At 38.8% G+C, this 21,129-nt stretch overlaps 1 protein-coding gene across 1 annotated transcript; it reads left to right on the forward strand.

Annotated features, from left to right (window-relative positions):
• The first annotated feature begins 1,102 nt into the window (after positions 1-1,102).
• On the forward strand, positions 1,103-16,795 carry LOC143851056 (signal peptidase complex subunit 2-like). Its single transcript, XM_077360377.1, has 6 exons — positions 1,103-1,261; positions 9,445-9,580; positions 10,057-10,208; positions 10,343-10,424; positions 15,526-15,668; positions 16,444-16,795. Exons 2-6 carry the CDS (start codon positions 9,482-9,484, stop codon positions 16,538-16,540), a joined length of 573 nt encoding a protein of 190 aa, XP_077216492.1. The 5' UTR covers positions 1,103-1,261; positions 9,445-9,481; the 3' UTR covers positions 16,541-16,795.
• The last annotated feature ends 4,334 nt before the right edge of the window (positions 16,796-21,129 follow it).

Raw genomic sequence — 21,129 nt, forward strand, 5'->3', positions numbered from 1 at the left:
TTTAGAAATATTTTTCCTTCCCTAACTTTTCCACAAAATTCTTGCCATGCAAACATGACCATAGTTCTTTAATTGGATTTTACCACCCAATGAGTTGCAAATTCCAATCAAAGAAGTTTAAAATAGAGAGAAAGTGTGTGCTTATAAAAAAAACAAGAGGGTATTAAGAAAGAAAAATAAGAGAAAACTTGTCTGTTTTTTCCTGAATTGAAAATGATTTCCCACCTCCTCTTTAGCATATCCTGTACCTTTTGTTTTGTATTTTTTTGGCAATGATGTTTAATTTTAGTAGTGTTTGAATGAGATCCTAATGACCTTTTAATATTGGGCCTAATGAGAGAGTAGTTGAGTTACATTGAGGCCAACCAAACAATGCCCCTTTTGGTCATTTTACCACTAAAACTCTGTTTTGTGGCATTTGCAGCCAAACACACAATACCTCCGTTTGCCGTTTAATATGCCGTTTTGATCTGGCCAACCAAACATGAAAACGCCGTTTGGCAAAATACCGTTTTGCAAAACGGCGTTTTAAACGCTATTTCAAAGGGTACGCCAAACACACCCTTAGCATGCTACCACTTTCATTTTGTAATGATGCATTGGAAATAGATTTTTCTGTTCTCATTTCTCATCTATTGGGTTTTGGTTTGTATTTATGCGACAAAAATTACATATATCAAATAGATCGTGTGAAAGTATTTTGAAGATAAAATAGAATGAAAACATGTATAATTTGCCCCGCCCGGCCTGACCCAATCAGGCGAGCAAGGGCGAGGCTGAGCCCTGCAGGGCGGGCATTGGGTTCAGGTTTTTCGGCATGACCCAGGGTCAAGGTAGGTCAGGGCTAAGATAATGGGATACAGGGTTGGGCTAGTGTTTTGAAAAGCTCGGCTCAATCCGTCCCTGTTGCAACCCTAATCGCAACCCTCTATCTATAGAGGTTTCTAAACTATGCAGTTTCTCTTTAGATCGGAGGGCCAGGATCATCCTATGGAAATGAGATTTTGAGGCTCAACCTATTTAAAGTTGTGGCCCATCAAATGGACGGTTTGGATCATAAATTCCTCTTTTCAAGAAAAAAAAAACTCACGAGAAAAAAAATCAAGGAAGGAGAAAAAGAAAAACCTACATAAACCCTGTCCTTCTTTTCCAAGGGTTTTTACCCATTTATCGGGCTGCCTCATCTCTCTACCCTTTCTCTAAACCTAAGGCAGATCCGGTCAGTCAACGACTGGATAGAGAAGATTGACTTGAAATTGAGGTATTGCTTCTATTTTATCTCTCAATAGATTATGATTTCCTCTCTTCTTAGGGTTTCATGTCTCTTTCTTTGATTTTTTAGATCTTGGATTTTGGAGTCTGGTGTTTTGGATTTTTAAAGGGCATTCATTTGATGGCCTCTGTTTATGACTTATCGATGCATCTGACTGTTAGCTAAGAGTCAATTTGATTGTTGTCCTCTAAACAATTTGATGCGATTTCGATTGCTTGTTTGATCTCCGGACTTCATATTTATCAGATTGTCTGTTCTGATTTTCTGAAGTCGGTAGGGTCGATTTGAATGAGGTGGTTTTTGAAGGATTCTAGGGTTTGGATGTGGGTTTCACGAATAGGAGCGGAATAGATGAAAATGTGGTCTATGGGATTGGCAAAATGCAGGGAATTTTAAATTTTTTTTTAATTGGTTTTCCTTATTCTCTTCTGATGTGATGTGCTTCTGTAAATTGATTTAACCTGTAAATTGATTTAACCTAGTTTTTGTTCTTTTTATTTCTTTCGTTTTCTCTATAGGCTTCTTCATATGCATTAGCATTAATTCTATAAAGTGGTATAGAACAGTACTTCATCTAGTTTCAGGTTACCCCGAGAAACTCTCTCTTGGTCATCTAACTAGAATATTCGAATCCATATTGTCATCTAACTAGAATATTCGAATCCGCATCCTCTATCTAGTGCAGCACACACTCAACCACGAATTATGTACTTAGATGCGTGATTTCTTCCTATGTTCAAGTGAAACTGGGACAAGAACTAGACTGGGGTAAAAAGGAGTCGAGTGGGGAGAGTCAATGATCGACACAATCGACTTTTCATTAATTTGGTTATGTCAAAGGAGTTTTTGATTGACTTGATAGGACAAAACTCGGACTCAGACAAGAACTTGGCCAAGGTAATACCAAGTCACCCAGGCAAGTCGATGATTAACTAGCAGAGTTTTTAAACAGTGCTACATCCATTGTACCAACTAGTTCGACATAAGTAATACTACATGGTATTTCAAATAATCCTATGGGCATTACTGTATGTCTATGTTAAAATAATCTTTTGTTTAGTTCCACATCCCTTGCGTCGACCCTGTTCTACAAATGCCATAATAACCCTCTAACTTCCTCACAACAACCCTTTTGCTTTCATAACAATTAAATAGGATATTGAATATGATATCATTAAAAAATTATAGGATATTGAATATGATGAATGTAATTTCTAATATTTTAAGCACTGCCTTGCCACCCATGCCCCTAGACTAAGGTCCTTGGCCTCGACATTGATCTTCAAGAACCTACCTGATCATATCACATTTGCAGTTAGAAGTATAGAGCCGTCCCCATGGTTTGATATCACTGTTTTCCTAGACTAGCTAAGCATGTGTAAATTTCTCATAAGAAGCTCCTGATAAACTTGCTAACATAGCAATTTGTGCTTTTGATGCAGTGAGAATATTTGGCTGATGCCCTTACAATAAAATTGAAAACCTTAATAATGTAATCAATCTTTCTTATCATGTCAAATTTTGATTGAGGACTCAAAAGCTAATTATATAATTTCACACAGACCACAAAAAGAATGGCTTTAACCCATGTTAAGGCTATTTAGACACTCCCTATCTTCATATGTGGCTTTGCATTTTAAAATTTATTTATTTATTTATTTATTAATTGCATTGTATCGATGTTATGGTTGAATCCAATTTGAAGTGCACATAAATTTGTATGGGCCAAACATACACCCACAACCACTTGATCACCAGTTAGGCTTTTAAAACATCATTGTGAAGAGTGTAAAGTGTAAACCACCTGTTTGAACCCCCAACAAACACCAACCATTATCTCCAAGATCATGATCACAAAGTCTTCTTTTCTTTTCCCAAAGAGTCCAAAAGATTTATTTATTTTTGGCCAGTGAGGGAAAAACTCAAGATTTCTTTTTCTTTCAATGTTATAAATTCTTGAACAAAGGTAAATCAGAAATTGAAAAAAGCATGAAACTAATAGGGATTTCGGTCATTTCGGGGAAAGATGTCAAGCTTGAGCAAAGTGAACCTTTTCCTTTGGCTGATTGCTAGGGACAAACCTCTAGGTTTGGCCTCTAGAAAATGCATCTTCTGGCCTCCACTATAGATTATTCATGACCAAAATATTTCCCCTAGAGTGCACTCATAAGATCTACAAACTTGTCTAGGATGTTCTGATGGAGTAGATTGTCGGTGCATGGCCCATCAATGTTGGGCCCGCACAATATTAATCAGTATAGGCTCCTTTTATGCTCTGCCCAATCATTGCATAATATTCATAATCCTCCAGTTGAAATTGGTTTTTGGAAAAAGATTAGTAGCGCATATTTCCATTGGGTGGGATATATATATATATATATATATATATATATATATATTTGAAAAGTAACAAAATTTCATTCCATAAAGAGGAACATTACAGAGGGTACAAGTGGTCCCCAAAAGATATTGGTCATAGACCACAGTACAAGATTCAAGAGTGGTATATATGAATCCTGCAACAATGGATCCCAATTGGAAATGTGCTAACTACTCATTTTCAAGATAAGTGCAGATTACTAAAGTGGACCTCTATCATAATTCCTATAATACGAGGGTATGCATCATAATCATTGTTACCAAATTTGACTATTTGAATTGTACACCAGATTTCCATGAAATATTTGTGAAATGCTACATCTAAAGCCTTTTCAGTTTTGAAAGCTTGCGTTTAAAATCTGCAAAAATCTATCCCCTTCCATTCAATCCCCATACATGCCCCTATTACGTAAGTTCTTTTTCAAACTCTGCTATTGCAGATTTGCAGTCCATTCTTTTTCTTTCTGTTACAACAAATGTTCAGCCCTGCCTGCTATCAATCAATACCTTGTGGATCTCCTAATTATCCCTCGTTGATGTGATGTAATGAGGCTAATGTGAATTGAACCTGTGACTCCGTACTTGATCATTTTTCCATGCAATCCACTTGTATTATAATGTATAGATAAGTATTATTGTATTATAATATGGGATTTACTAGCGTCCATCGCAGAAGGCATTTCGCGGATGGACTGTTGCATGTGAGAGCAGCCACCTCGTGAATGAAGACAAAATCTGCTGAATCTGTTGCATGTGACAGCAGCCACACAGGTTCACTTTTCAGCAGATTTTGTCTTCATTCACGAGGTCGCTGCTGTCACATGCAACAGGCCATCCACGAAATGCCCTCTGCGATTGACACTAGCAAATCCCTATGTTCCTACACACGTGTGCAGGTAAGCTTACCTGCACACGAGTGCAAAAATAGGGTGGGGGCCCACATTTTTTGGGGGTCCAAGGCATTCACTTGGAAGCCCCTTCCATGGATAGGGTGTGGCCCAAAAATTAGCCCCATTGGATCATCCTAACTCTGCCATTTGTGGAGGGGAAAAATGGGCACAAACATGGTCACACAATGTCTGTCCATTGCCCCCCCCCCCCACCACCTTTGATTGGGTTAGGACGATCCAGTGGGGCTGATTTTTGGGCCACACCCTATCCATGGAAGGGCCTTCCAAATGAATGGTTTTGATCCCCCCAAAAATGTGGCCCCTACCCTGTTTTGGCACTTGTGTGCAGGTAACTTACCTCCACAGTCCACACGTGGGCAGGAACCCTTTCCTCTCTCTCTCTCTCTCTCTCTCTCTCTCTATATATATATATATATATATATATATATATATATATATATATATATATATATATATATATATAGAAGAAGAAGAAGAAGTGTTGCTACACATACGTGTAGCTAACTTAGCTACACCGACAGCTTAAAATACAGTGGGCCCCACATTGTTTGGGTGATGCAAACCATTCATTTGATGGGCCCTCACATAGATAGGGTGTGCCCAAAAAATCAGCTCCGTAGGATCATCCCAACCCTACGATTTGTGGAGGCAAAAATGGATGTGTAAAAACCTTCACAAATCTGTCCATTTTTGCCTCCACAGTTTGAAGGGTTGGGATCATCCAATGGAGCTGATTTTTTTGGCACACCCTATCAAGGTGAGGGCCTATCAAATGAATGGTTTGGATCACCCAAACAATGTGGGCCCACTGTATTTTAAGCCGTCGGTGTAGCTAAGTTAGCTACACGTATGTGTAGCTACACTTTTCTCATATATATATATATATATATATGAGGAAAGTCTCTCTAGTCGGTCGGCTAGAGAGCCTTCTCTAGTCCACCGACCAAAAACACAGTAGGCCCATGTTGTTTGGATGATCCAAAGCATTCATTTGATGGGCCCTGACATAGATAGGGTGTGCCCAAAAAATCAACTTCATAGGATCATGTTAACCCTTGGTTTTGTGGAGGTTAAAAATGGACAGAGTTGTGGAGGTTTATACACATCCATTTTATCCTCTACAAATCAAAGGGTTAGAATGATCCTATGGAGATGATTTTTTGGTACACCCTATCTATGTCAGGGCCAATCAAATAAATGACTTGGATCATCCAAACAACGTAGGACCACTGTGTTTTTGGGAACACCCTATCTATAGGGTTTATACGCGTCCATTTTAACTTCCACAAATCTAAGGGTTAGGATGATCTTACGGAGATGATTTTTTGGGCACACCCTATCTATGTCAGGGCCCATCAAATGAATGATTTGGATCATCCAAACAACGTGGGCCCACTATGTTTTTTGTCGGCGAACTAGAGAAGGTTCTCTAGTCGACCGACTATAGACACTTTCCTCTCTCTCTCTCTCTCTCTCTATATATATATATATATATATATATATATATATATATATATAGAGAGAGAGAGAGAGAGAGAGAGAGAGAGAGAAGTGTAGCTACTCAACCGAGTAGCTAACATTGTTTGGGTGATCCAAACGGACCAAACCATTCATTTGATGGGCCCTCACATAGATAGGGTGTGCCCAAAAAATCAGCTCCATTGGATCATCCCAACCCTTCAAACTATGGAGGCAAAAATGGACAGATTTGTGAAGGTTTATACACACCCATTTTTGCCTCCACAAATCGTAGGGTTGGGATGATCCTATGGAGCTGATTTTTTGGGCACACCCTATCTATGTGAGGGCCCATCGAATGAATGTTTTGCATCACCCAAACAATGTGGGCCTCCACGATATTTTAAGCCGACGGAGTAGCTAAGTTAGTTACTCGATCGAGTAGCTACACTTTTCTCATATATATATATATATATATATATATATGAGGAAATAATTTGTATGCAGCTGCTCAGATAAGCTTATCTGAGCAGAGCTCACAAACATAGGGGGGCCACATTGTTTGGATGATCCAAAGCATTCATTTGATAGGCCCTCATATAGATAGGGTGTGCCTAAAAAATCAGCTCCATGGGATCATCCTAAACCTTCAAATTGTGGAGGCAAAATATGGACAAATTTGTGAAGGTTTATACACGTCTATTTTTAACTCCACAAATTGTAGGGTTGTGATGATCCCATGGAGCTGATTTTTTGGGCACACACTATCTATATGAGGGCATATCAAATGAATGCTTTGGATCATCCAAACAATGTGCCCCCCCTATGTTTGTGAGCTCTGCTCAGATAAGCAGAGTAGTTACTCACAAACCATATCCTCATATATATATATATATATATATATATATATGAGGAAACTATGGTGAGCTAGCTTGCCCAATCACATGGGTCCCACATTTTGGGGAGTGATCCAAACCATTCATTTGCAAGGCCTTATCATAGATAGGGGGTGTACCAAAAATCAGCTCCATAGGATCATCCTAACCCCTCCATTTGTGGAGGACAAAAATGGGGCAGATTTAGCTGGGGCATGTGTCCTCCTCGGTTTGGAGACAATCTTGCCCTCCGAGAGTTGCTTTCTTTGGGTGGTCGGTTAGCTGGGGCCGCACTCAAACTATGGATTTTTTGAGGAAACGAGGAATGTGGTTGGTAGATCACTGTCCTCTATGTTTATCCGCTGGGGAATCCATTGACCACCTTTTCATACATTGTAAGGTTGCTCGCCATATTTGGGGTCTTATTTTTTCTCGTTTTGGAATCAGTTGGGTCCCCTCCAACTCTATGGCTGAATTCATTCAGAGTTGGGCCTGGACTCCTTGGAAAAGAAAAGGCAGAACGCTGTGGAAGATGTGTCTCCTGGCCTCATGGTGGTTCTTGTGGAAAGAGAGGAATGCTCGTATCTTTGAAGGGAAGGCTAGATCTCCCTATTGGATTTATATTCAGTTGATAGCTGCGGTCATATCCTGGGCTCGAAGCCTTCCTCTGTTTCGTTTTGTTTCAGCTTTCGACCTCTGGGAAGGATGGTCAATCATATGCTTGGAATCGGCTACCAAAGTGAAAATCCTCCCCTCCTGGATTCCTCCTCCTCCGGGGTCCCTGAAACTTAACTTTGACGGATCGTCTATCGGCAATCCAGGAATGGCAGGAGTAGGGGGGTTATGTAGAAACCACAAAGGGGAAGTCCTCTGGGCCTACTCGGGGCCTATCGGAGTGGCAGACTCAAACGAGGCAGAGGTCCGAGCCGTTCATAGCGGGCTTCTCTCGATGCCTCGTCTAGAGTGCGACAAAATTATCGTCGAAGGGGATTCCTTAAATGTTATTCGCTGGCTTTCGGATAACGCTTCTCCCCCTTGGCGATTTTTGCCTCTCTTAGAGGAAATAGAGGACAGAGCTAAGGGCTCCTCAATAGTTTTTCGCCATGTCAGGAGATCAGCCAATGCGGAAGCAGACACCCTTGCCAAGAAAGGAGTCTTTCGGGCCGCGTTTGAGTGCTTTGACTATCTACCTCCTTGAATTATTGTACTGCTATCTTTGTATTATCTTTGTTCCTTCAGGACCTTCAGGACCACCTCGGTTATGTTTTTACATATATATATATATATATATATATATATATATATATATATATATATTCTGTTGCCCTTTTCAAAAAATGGGGGCAGATTTGTGTCTGTCCATTTTTGTCCTCCACAAATGGAGGGGTTAGGATGATCCTATGGAGCTGATTTTTGGTACACCCCCCATCTATGTAAGGGACTTTCAAATGAATGGTTTGGATCATCCTAACAAAGTGGCCCCCATGTGATTGGGCAAGCTAGCTCACCATAAGTTTGGTGAGCTTAAGCTCACCAACAGTTTCCTCTCTCTCTCTCTCTCTATATATATATATATATATATATATATATAGAGAGAGAGAGAGAGAGAGAGAGAGGAAAGTGTTCCTGAGCTATAGCTATAGCTCAGATAAGCTTATTTGAGCTATAGCTCAAAACCACATGCGGCCCCACATTTTTGAGGGGATTCGATTGGAAGGCCCTTCCACGGATAGGGTGTGTACCAAAAATCAGCCCTGTAGGATCATCCTAACCCAATCAAAGGTGGAGGGGAAAATGGACAGACAATGCGTGTCCCTTGTCCATGTTTCTGCCCATTTTTCATTCCACCTTTGATTGGGTTAGGATGATCCTACAGGGATGATTTTTGGTACACACCCTATCTGTGGAAGGGCCTTCCAAATGAATGCTTTGGGTCCCCCTAAAAATGTGGGGCCACATGTGGTTTTGAGCTATAGCTCAGATAAGCTTATCTGAGCTATAGCTTAGGAACACTTTCCTCTCTCTCTCTCTCTCTCTCTATATATATATATATATATATATAAATATATATAAGGTTTTCTGAGGTATCGCTCACCGTGAGCAGCCCTCTATAAAACACCACATGCATGTTGTTTGACTCATCCTACCCATTCATTCTATAGGACCTCACATAGATAGGGTGTCCCTAAGAAACCACCTCCATCCCATAATCCTAACCATTCGATTTATAGGAGTTTAATTTGCAGCCATCCATTTGAAAACCTCCACTAATCATAACCCATAACTCTAACCCTAACCCTAACCGTAACCCTAATCCTACCTATAACCTACATAACCAATGGGTTGGATGACTCAACCAACTATGGGAAATAGGGTATCTAGAGGGCTGCTCACGGTGAGCGATACCTCAAAAACCTTTTTCCCAATATATATATATATATAGTTTTTTTCTCATATTGTGCAGAAGACATAATTTAATAAACTTATTAGACAAAATGGATGACAATTAACTCTACAATACCTTTACTTTGGACAATGGAAAATGCAGCTGCAGAGAAGACAAAACCTTTGAAAGAAAGGAGAGAATGGGGAGTAACGGGAGCTCTAACAAAAGCAGCCCGAAAAAGGCTAATTTGATGGATCCGCATTCCATCAAACACCTCCTTGATGAATCTGTTACTGAGGTATAAAACTCTCTCTCTCTCTCTCTCTCTCTCTCTCTCTCTCGTAGGCAAGGTTTTAAATTTCGGTTTCAGTGTCGGTTTCGGCCACCACCGAAACCGACATATTTCGGCCGAAATCATGTAAAATTATGATAATTATTTCATTTTTTTAATTTCGACCAAAATGTCTAAAATTTCGGTGGGAATTTTGACAATTTCGGAGGAATTTTCGGCTATTTTGGTGGAAATTTAATAAATTTCAGTGGATATTTTTAAAATTTTGTAAAAATGGCTAAAAACAAAATTTTGCCGTGCGAAATTTCACCGAAATCTTGTAAAGAAACAACTTCATGAAAATTTCGTTTCGGCTGTGGCTGAAACTGAAATATTTCAATCATTTCGTTTCGTTTCGGCCAAAATTTAAAACCATGCTCGTAGGTTTTTAGTTTTTTCCCCCTTTTTCAGTGATTGGAGATGGATTTTTTTTCTTGTTGTAGATCGTTACCAATCGAGGTTACACTGAAGACGTGAGGATGAGCAATATAAGATTGCTCCTTGGAACCGTCATCATTGCCATTGCTCTACTGGCTCAGTTTTATCCTAAGAAATTTCCAGCTAACAGAGATATTCTTATTGGATGCATCGTCTTATATCCTTCTGACCTTGATTTCTGTAGTTTTTTTGGCTTTTGTTCTCTATTTCCTTCTTGTTTTTTGCAGTTCGAGAGAAGTAGGTAACAATGTAATCAATCTTGAAATATGTGTTTGATCTTGACTCGGGCAAGTATATCGTCTTCAACGGATTGTTGCAGTTAATAATCTACACCAAGGAGAAAAATGCCATCCTCTTCACTTACCCTCTTGCGGTGAGTTTATTGGTTTTCACACCTGCTAAGAGATGTAACAATTTGTTTATAAAGTGATACTTGGAAGAGCATGGCTGATTGTTTCAGAATTTCTATCTATTTTTTTCAACTACGTAGTATATCCTGTTTTTGAAAATTAGATATTTTTTCTAGGGAAGTGATATATTCGGTCCTTTTTTCCTTGGGACAGCTCCCTCAAGTGTATTCATGACTACTCTTTTACTCTAGAGAGGGGACTGTCCCAAGTAAAAAAAGGGGCAAGCATATCATTTCCCTTTTTATATTGTCTGTTGTGTTATACATTCAATTGTTGATTTGGTAGTCTTGCCCTAGTTAATATAGTATCTAATAGCTCTTACAGCATAGGGTTTCTAATATGCTCATAACTGAACTCTTGTGTTCCGGTTCGTGAGTTTGTTTACATAATTTTTTTTGGGGGCTAAACAAGGATATGTTTGAAAATTCCCTTCGTGGGGCGGTTGGAATCTCATCGATCTTACAGGATTTTATGGTTTGGGAGATAATTTGGTGTCTTGATTTAATTTGTTGTAAACTCAATGGCAAGCACTATGTATATTGGATTGAAAGGGATAATTGATTCTTGATGGGAGATGGATTGTGAAGTAATAGATGAACTAAAGCGATTGGATTTTCTTTAGTTGGTTTGTTTACTAGGGCATTGCAGTCAGTCATTAAAACCACAAATGCAACTTGGACTTTTCTCCGAGTCTAAGTCACCTCAAATCGCAGGGGAATACTCAAATATGTTTTCTGTGCTTTAGAAAGCTTAGGTTGTATTCTATGTAACTTGGGCATTTGCACAAGTGCAATTGTCAAGCATGTACATGTGATGTCATATATGATGATTTTTTTTTTTTTTTGAAATGGCGTCATATATGATGAGTTGAAACATCTGTATGCTATATTGCTATGTAAGTAATAGCTTGTGAAAGTGTAGGATGTAGAAGAGTATGCGAGTAATAGCCTGTGAAAGTGTTGGATGTAGAAGAGTGTGTATCTCAATGATGAGTTGGAAAATCTGTACACTATATTTCTACGTAAGTAATTGCTTGTGAAAGTGTAAGATTTAGAAGAGTGCATACTGAAATATGATGAAGCTATATACATACTGACATGAATCTTGATTGATTCAACTCTTCTTGGAAAGCGTTTGTAGTAATCTGTTGAGCTTTCAAAGCTTTGGTTGGATTCATTGACTTTACTTTCAACCATAAGACAGTTAGTAATTTTAATGCCAATGGGTTTTCACGTAGCCACTGCCAGTAGAATCCCTGGAAATGACACGTGATTAATTGGAAGAAGCTAATTTGTAGTTGTCTGAGAACTTCGTGGGACGATACAGATCTGTTTAATTAACTTCACCACCTTCTCAAACAAGCTTTGATATGATAAGAAAGATTTATCCCATTATCAAAGGCATAAATTTTATCCAAATGGGATCATGCAGATATTTTCACTGCAACAAAAGTACCCATTATTTTTTTTTGAAAGATATGGTAACAAAAGTTACCGTTACTCTAATTTTTATCAATGTTCTTACTTCATGATGAGCTTCTTAGGAGAATAACTTCAACATAGTTAGGTGGTCTAGGAAAACAGTTATCTACTTATCTCTAACCTTGGGTGGGCCACATCTATGGTAAGCGGACATGTAGCTCTTTGGGAAACAGTGTTGAAGCCTACTTATTTAGGGGCATTGGTAGCAGGGGCAATGCTTATGAAGTTGGAAATTAAATTCATCATGTTCAGTGTTATATTTAATTGGAAAGCAAAAAGGTTGTTGTGATGAAGTTAGAGGATTATTCCAACATACCCTTTTGACTCATTAATGGAACATGCTGATGCAAGGGATATGGAACTAAACCAATGATTATTCTGACACCCAGAGGTCCAAAGTCCTTGACGGAACTGTTTTAAGTTGATGAAAATTTTGAGTTATTTTGGCGGCAAAGGTGTGGAGAGCAGCTGGAGTTGTGGTTTGGACGGACGTAAGAGGGCATTTGACACTGCAAATGACAGGAATGACCTTCTAAAATGGGATGTAGTGGGATGTTTTGCTTAAACACAGTTAGGATTTAGAGGGAAATTCAGAAAAAGATGGGAGGAAAAAGTAAAGGTTTTCGCTTTTAGAATGTTAAGGATTTGTGGAAAATCCCTACAAGTTAGCTGATTAATCATGAGGGTTACTGATCTGGGTTGGGTTGTGGAATCTGCAAGAAAAATAGGTTTCAAATCGGCAAATTCTTGATCATTGTTCTCAGGTCTGAACGACTTGCTGATTTCTGTCTATGTAGGGAGTTTGTTTAGGTCAGTTTTCCAGGTAAGCAAGGGGGGACCTATTTCTCGAGGCTAATTTCTTGATTTCTGGATTAATAATTATCATAAAATGCTAGTGTGTTTGGGTAGATCATGATCTGAACTTATGCTAAGAAATTCCAATCAATATAGATTACTAAATCGTTGTAATTTTTTTCTAGTTTGAGGCTTTTAATTTATTTACCAGCCCCTTACCTGCATTAATTTGGTATTATAAATTGATCTCTTGTGGAAAGCTTTTTTCAATCCTCATGAATGGTTTGACCATATTGAAGATGTTGTGATAGCAAGTGCTGCAAAAGCTGGATCACTTAGTAGCAGTTGTAGACCTAGTCATTGGAGGAAACTTGGGGGATGAAGATACACTAGATGAGGATGGCATCATTGAGATTAATAATCACCGCATACCTGCATTTCCGTGGGGCTCTGATTAATCGTCATGTCAGACATGGACAATTTGATGAAGAACATCTCATTTGAGCTTTGGATAATTTGGTGACGAATGACTCATTAGGGATTGAGCCTCTAGCTCGATGTTAAGGGCTTTGGCCTTCAACCTTGAGGCCTGAGGTTCGATCCCAGCTTACCTGTCAAAAAAAAAAAAAAAACTCACAAGGATGACACATTTAAGCTTTAGAATATAATTAAGATTTTGGAATAAGAATGGATATACTTGGATTCCTCTTCTTCTTTCTTCTTCATTGAGGAAGATAGCTGAATTCATATAAAGGAAAGAAAAGATTCCAAGCAAAATTATTTTTAGCTGGTTCAAGACTATGGAAAGAGATAACGAATGGATCTCTTGGAAAATTAATTTTAGGCTGAACTGCTTCGATATAGAGATAGATAGGGTCACTTTCTGGATTACATTGACTCTCCTTACATCAAGAAAAATGGTAGACAAAAGAATTTGGATCTGGAACTTATATGGGGTTTTTATGGTTAAGTCCTATCATCAAATTGTTTCTAGCCAGCCTTCATTGCGGCTGACCAAATTCTGGAGCATTCCTGCACCGACCGTGGTTTCCTTTCGGATGGACGACTTTCCGGGATAAGATTATGACAATTGACCATCTGTGCGACTGTAAAGTTAGTATTTATTTATTTATTTTTGGTAGGTAAGTTGAGATCGAACCTGAGAACTCAAGGTTGAGATAAGAAGCCTCAACCATCGAGCTACAGACGCAACCCCTCAAAGCTCTTATTTAGTTCATTGCGTGCTCTTTGTAGAGGCGGGAGAATCAATGGATCATATGTTGTTCCATTGTAGGATAACTAGAGAGGTTTGGAGTCACATTCTAAGGAGATTCAGGGTGTTGTGGGTGTTTCTCCTTCGGTTGATTGATATTTTGGACAGTTGGTCTTTTGCTCCTTAACCAAGGAAAGGGAGGGATCCTTTGGAGAGTTGTGTTGCTGGCCACCTGGAAAATGGGGAACAACCTTATTTTTAAGAATTGCTCAAAAAAGGCCCACATTTTATCTACACTGACATTTGGCCAGAAACTTTCCTTCCTGTGTTTCTTAGCATTATTTATACTGATTATATATTTTTTATGGATTTCTGTGCTTTCAACAGGCTAGTTTAGGGTTGGATCCTGGTAAATATGGTCACGATCCAGTTAGACCATACAGTATCCGAATTGGATCAAATGCTACTGATTGCATACTAATCATTTTGGACTCGGGCTATCTATCAGATTGACTAGATTAGATTGATACTAATAAAAGAGGGGTGTACCTATGAAAGCAAGCGGCTGTAAATATTAGTTCCTCTTGAAAAAAGAAAGAAAAATACAGTCGTAAGCTTAAATAAAACAGAGCAACTTAGCTTTTCCTGCTAAAATAGATCAAGTGCATAAACTAAAAATGAAAATTGAGGAAGATAAAGAGTTCTCATTTAAAAGTTTTGCATTCTCTTCAAGTAGGATTGGATCCATGTTGTCAATGGGCTGCGTTCAAGTCTTACCCAGGTAAGTTTGGGTTACGATCTTATTTCTTAATTGGATACTAGATTTGGATTCAGATTGGATCCTTTGGACTGGAAATCATGCCCTGAATGGACTTTAGATGGGCCGACCCATTGATCCGCCAGTTAGGCTTACCCCTGGCATCCCTAATTTCTGTTTAGCTAGATATACATTATCATTTGAGTCTGAACATATTAGCATGCCCCATTTTTAGCAGTTGTCATGTCACAGAGATTGCTTTCTTGCTACTATTACAGGGGATTGGTTGTTATTTTAGATTTTAGAGTTGCTCTTGCGATTTGCACATCCCTAATTTCCGTTTAGCTAGGTATAATCATTTCTGAGTATGTCTATCTCAGCATGTCCCATTTTTAGCAGTTTGCCATGTTACATGGATTGCTTTCTTACTACACAAGGGATTGGTTGCTACTCTAGATTTTAGAATTGCTCTTGCGATTTGCTCTGCACTAGTCAGGAACCGGATCAAAGGCCCATTTAATAATCAGTGACATGACTTAGTTCTTGTAATCAGTTTCAATTACTTTCCAGCAATCACACTACTATTTTGCATAAAATTCCAGCGGATTTGAGTGTTTTTTTTTCTAGTCGCACAGCTGGTAAAGCAACCATCCTGGGGCAGAAAGATGGCGTAAATTGTTAGACTGCCCCCGCTAGTTGATGTTATTGAAATGTTTTGATGAAGTTTCTGTACTTTTAGATCTCTTGAATTATGTGCTACTGTTTGTTATGCTACTTGTTTAGGAATTATGGATTACAGTTGTAATGGTTGTGCACAGGGTTCATTCAACTCCACCGGGCTGGTCGTCTCTTCTAAGTTGCCGAGATTCTCTGACCTATACACACTGTCAGTTGCCAGTGCTGATCCCAAATCCATTTCTGCTAACAAACCGGTCCAGCTCACGAAGAGTGTCACCCAGTGGTTAGTCCTCTTGCCTCCCCCATACACTATTTGATATTGAGGGATTTGCTAGGAAATTTCATGAATAGGCGTTTCGTGGCTGACTTTTCCATGAGAGAACAGCCACAGATGAATTAAATGAATAAAGACAGTCGGCTGAAAAGTGAGCCTGTATAGCTATTTTCATGCAAACGTCAGCCGTGAAATGCCTTTCGGTGAAATTCCCTAACAAATCCCTTTGATATATTGGATTGGATGCTAGAATTCTGCATGTCGTATCACCAGTGTTATTTCCAGCATATATGAAATTGAGACATTTGTTCAGAATGCCAGTTGACTTTACCTGCGTATTGAGTACCTAAAACTTGGTCATTAAGGCCATGCTTCGAAACCATGAAAATTATTCCATGGAATATTTGTGGGCCCAACTGTAATGGAGTAGCTCAAGAGAGAGGAGATGCTTGAGAGGGCCGGAGTGGGGAGTGTAGAGTGGAGACAGCATGAAGAGAGCACGAGAAATCCCTGTTAGTTTTTCTCCTGTTTGCCAGGGGGTTTCCATGCTCCATTAAGGCGCCCTCGCTGTCCATCTTTTACAACTGGCCTCCCTATTAATTCCATGGAATACTTGTTCATGGTCGCTAAACATGCCATAACTTTTTTGGGATTTTTTGGAAGGCTTGAACCTAGTCAATTATAACAATGGTTTTCCATAAGCTTGAAAATGTTATTTGGAAGAACCTGTTTTTTAGTTGGGATTTGCTGCTAATCTATAAACAAATGAATCATCAATTTTCAGGTTCACTCTCGACGGGATCCTTGTGGAAGGTCTGTTCTGGAAAGACGTCAACAAACTAATTGATGATTACTCTGGAGATTCTCGAAAGAACAAGTGATTTGAAGAAAATCAATCTTGAACTTAAGAAAATCAATCGTTGCCTTAGAATTTCAGACGATTTTACTTCACAACATATTATGAAAGGAATCATTCATGCTCTACGAATTTATAGGAACCCTTTAAACAGAAAATGAAATAGAACCTTTCATTTCTCTCTTATTTTAAATAGGTCGCCATTTATGTTTGTGCTGATAAAAATATTATACTAGTGTTACCTGTTGTAAGGCTTAGATGCAGTTGCTGAGCTTGGATATCTCACTGGTCTTTTGCTCTTTCCATGTTAATTCAAAACAAGAAAAAGTTTTGATACAGTAAAACAACCTTGGAAAAGGGGGATGCCGATGGTGTCACCCCACCCCCCTGCTTTCGATTTTGGCAGTCTTTTTTTAAGTATTTTTTGCTTTTATTTATGGCTTTTACATATTAAAATTTCCAACAAGCCAACAGTGACTAATCGAGTTTAGGGGTGTAAATGGATATTCGAAAATTTGATTACCTTTTGCATCCGAATCCGTTTAAAGCGAATATTATCAAGATCCGTTTCAAGCGGATATTATCCGAATCCGTTTATGAGATATCCGGCTCTAAGTGGATTCGAATCTGGTAAATGGTATATCCGATCCGTTTAACATCCGAATCCGAGAAGTAAATTTTTTTTATTTATTATTTATAATATCATTAATATTTATTTTTAGTAATGACACACTATCTTTTGTTTCTAAAAGAAAAGTGAATTTTCTTTTTAGAAAAAAAAAAAAAACAAATGTGTTTTGGGTGGGAAATGAAGTAATCTCTCATTTTAAGGGCATTCTAGGAGTTTGACATGGTGTATTTATGAAGCAACAAATGTGGGTTGTATAATGAAAGAGACAAATGGATGGTGGTGATTGAAAGAAGATGTTATAGTTTCTAGAGAATTCTAAAGCAAAAAGGCCATCTAGGTCATTGATGGTAAATGGATGGCTCAGATCAATTTTCCAATTTATGGTTATATAAAAACCCTAAAAATGCAATTAAAAGAGGGGACTTCTAAGGTTTACAAAGAGAAGTAAGAGAGAGGAGAAAGGAGGAGGCTGAGACACCATCTTCGGCATTCCTTGGTGCCTCCAACCCACCAAAATCCACCACCGCTCCTCTCCACCTTCTCACAGCCACCTCCATCACCACCAGTCACCTCCATCTTTAACCCAATCCCCATCTCCATCATCATTTTTCTTCATCTTCCACAATCAGCACTCCCGCTTCCCCTGTTCAAAATAGCCCAAACTCATTCCATAATATACAAAAAAAAAAAAAAAACCCCAAAGACCACTACCAACACCATGATCCATCCCCATCGCCTCTTTCTCTGCCTATGTTTTAAAAGGAAGAAGAGGATCTCATATATTTTAGTTTGAGAGTTAATTTTGTGAAGAGAAAGTAGAGGTCTGGTTTTAGGATTTGAAAAATTCATTCGAGGGATAAGAATGAGAAGAAAGATAAAGTGCTGGAATAAAATGTTTGAATTTACCGGATAAACGGATACGGATAATATCTGAATTCGAATAATATCCGGCGGATACGAAGTCGGTAATAGATATTAAATATCGTCAAATCCGAATCCGAATAGTCTATATTGTAATCGAATTCGGATATAGCCATATCCGATTCGAATTCGATCCGTTTACACCCCTAATCGAGTTAAATGTAAAAGGAGTCCCAAAATCATAACAAGAGTGAATAAACGATCTCAGAATTGTGAGGGATAGATTGAAATATGTTTTGGTCATATTTTGGCAGCAACCTCGATGGGGTCGAGTTGGGCTTTAGCTAAAAGAAAAAACTAATTGGGATCAACTTAAGATATTTTGATCATGACAAAAATTAACGGTTCAGCTTTTGAGGGATTATGATTATCCGATCAAGCTGTTGTCAATGGCTTTTGGCCGACCTTATGATTGCCGTTCAGATTAACGAATCCGACCAAGTAAATAAAGCAGGATGGGAGCATGATAAGACCCCCCCTGTTTGTTTTGGATTTTGAGAATCGATTTTGAATCCAAAACTGATTATTGACTGAAAATTGTGAATCCAATAATCAGTTTTGGACTCTCAATCTGTTCTCTCGTAATACTTATTACTATATATATATAAAGCGAGAATCCTAATAATTGGTTCCTCTCTTTTACGGAAATTCGCTTTCTATAAGTGTTCAATTAACTTTACCAATACATCCGATTTTGGGAGGGCATTTTTGTCATGTTCGACGGTAAATGCCCCTACACAAACGTCCAAACAAACACCACTAGCTATTAGTGATCATATAATAATAATATCATCCGCCAGCTGTCTCCTTTTTATGTCTCTTTGCCCGTGATTGTCATAATTTCTGAATTTTCTTTATACTTTTTCCTCTAATTGTCATATTTTATGGGAGCTGATATTTCCGCTCCACTTTTAGACTAATCCACTCCAACTTGGAGTGGATTGGTCTAAAAGGGGAGCGGAAATATCAATTTCCTATTTTATTACTCTTTCGGTATATTTTTTCGTAGTTTTGCTACTTTGCTTCTATTTTCCCGTAATTTTTCATTTAAAAGTCATTACCTGCATTATTATTATTTATTGCATGATTATTATTTATTGCCAGCCACCTTTGCACAAATCGTACTTCTGCCGATCTTGCAGCAAAGGATGGGCTACAAGCAAACTAGGCGAAGGTGGCTAGCAGATCTATATAAAAAAAAATTTCTTCAAAATTCCGGTTGACCCGTGGGTGTGCGGGCCGGGTGCGGGTCCAAGCCCAATGACCCATAAAATTTCCCCCGTGATTTTGACCCGGCCCGTTTGACCCGTTTCCCCATGATTTACAGCGAAATTATGTGATTATGAGAGTTTTTATATAATGTAAGTCCTGATAGTGAGTATTTTTTTGGGAAATGTTATCAGCACTACTATATTTTGATGAGGGCACTCCTCCCTTTATTAAAAGTACGGTATGGACCGCACCATAGGATGATCCAAACTGTCCATTAGATGGACCACAGCCTAAATAGGTTGTGCCCCAAAAATCACTTCCATAGGTTGATCCTAACCCTCCGATCTGAATGTTAGAGGGTTGATCCGAACCCAGTATAGATAGGAGGGTTAGGATCAAACTATGGAAATGATTTTTGGGGCACAACCTATTTAGGCTGTGGCCCATCTAATGGACGGTTCGGATCATCCTATGGTGCGGGCCATACCTTACTTTTAATAATGTGAGGAGTGCCCTCATCAAAATACAGTAGTGCAGATAACATTTCCCACTTTTTTTTAAAAAAAGCACTGGATCCAAACCGTCCATTTCATGGGCCACAATGTAAGTAGGTTGTCTGCCACAATTCATTTTCATAGGATAATTACAACCCTCCAACCAATAAATGTTTCCTAAATATGCCGTTCCTCTATAGACTGCAGGGCTAGGATCATCGCATGGAAATGTGTTTTTTGGGAACACCCTATTTACGATGTGGCCCATCACTTGGACGGTTTGGATCATCCTATGGTGTAAGTTATACAGTACTATTTTTTTTAATAGGGAGTGTAAGAAATATGTTTTTGGTTTGTAGGCTTTGTCACAAAATTCTTGTTAGAATATATATGGTGTAAGCCCATGTAGTGAAGTATTTTTTAATAAGCCCGTTGGGGTCCCTGCAAAACCCCAACTTACCTATCAAAAAATATAAAATTGTACTGAATATTTTACGTCCTACACCGTAGGATGATCCAAACCGTCCATTTAATGGGCCACAATATAAATTGATTGTTCCCAAAAAATAATTTCCAGATAATAATCCTATGTTCACGCACGTGCAATGCAGGTGCGTTTTTACTAGTCTAAAACAAAGGGGACATGATCTTTGGAAGGAGCTTTTATTAGCCATTTTTTCTTCCTTTGCCACCTCCTTGTGTAACAGGATAGTCATAAATACAGTAGAGGGAGCAGGCCGAGTGAATTGTACAGTCAGGCGTTCATTCATTTCTCCCTTCAGTGCTCCTTTCGAGTATAGAATTCCCTTTTCAAATTACCGTGACCATTGTCTAGAGTCCATGCTGCACTTTTAGAGTGGGACCCACAACTTCTAATCAATTTCCACCCTACATTTGCCGATAAGTGTTATCTAATCAATTTCCACCCTATATTTGCCGATAAGTGCTACCTTTTTCTATGTGATTGACCTTTTAAGAGGTATAGATGCGGGTCTGGATCTCAGGGTAAAAAGAAAAAAGAAATATTGGCCACTTAAATTCAAAAAGATTTTGAAATTAGTCATACAGGGGAAAAAAATTTATCCTCCCAATTCACAAATTCTGCCACAGGCAATGGGTTGTCACCTTTCTTTCTTTTTTTCTTTTTGTTTTTGGTAACGGAGGGTGTCCCCGCCCTCTTCGGGGGTAGGACTATTTCCCTACGGATGCGCGCAATTACCCAAAAACCACGCGCATCGGGTAAGAAGGGGGGATTCGAATGCTCGTCAATGGGGAGCAAACCCATGACTTTAAGCCAAAGAGCCACACCCTTCTGGGTTTTGTCACCTTTTTTTAGCAAGACAGAAGTTGTAGACA

This window comes from Tasmannia lanceolata, unplaced genomic scaffold (genome assembly GCF_043159265.1).
Source record: "Tasmannia lanceolata isolate RefF3 unplaced genomic scaffold, GAP_Taslan_0.1 ptg000018l, whole genome shotgun sequence".
Taxonomy (NCBI): Eukaryota; Viridiplantae; Streptophyta; class Magnoliopsida; order Canellales; family Winteraceae; genus Tasmannia; species Tasmannia lanceolata.

What these genes read in the sequence shown, in the direction of transcription:
- LOC143851056 (XM_077360377.1), top strand. Translation starts at nt 9,482, where the DNA reads ATGGGGAGTAACGGGAGCTCTAACAAAAGCAGCCCGAAAAAGGCTAAT. An exon ending in TTGATGAATCTGTTACTGAG is followed by an intron (nt 9,581 to 10,056) that starts GTATAAAACTCT and finishes TTCTTGTTGTAG; the next exon opens with ATCGTTACCAATCGAGGTTA. An exon ending in TCTTCACTTACCCTCTTGCG is followed by an intron (nt 10,425 to 15,525) that starts GTGAGTTTATTG and finishes GGTTGTGCACAG; the next exon opens with GGTTCATTCAACTCCACCGG.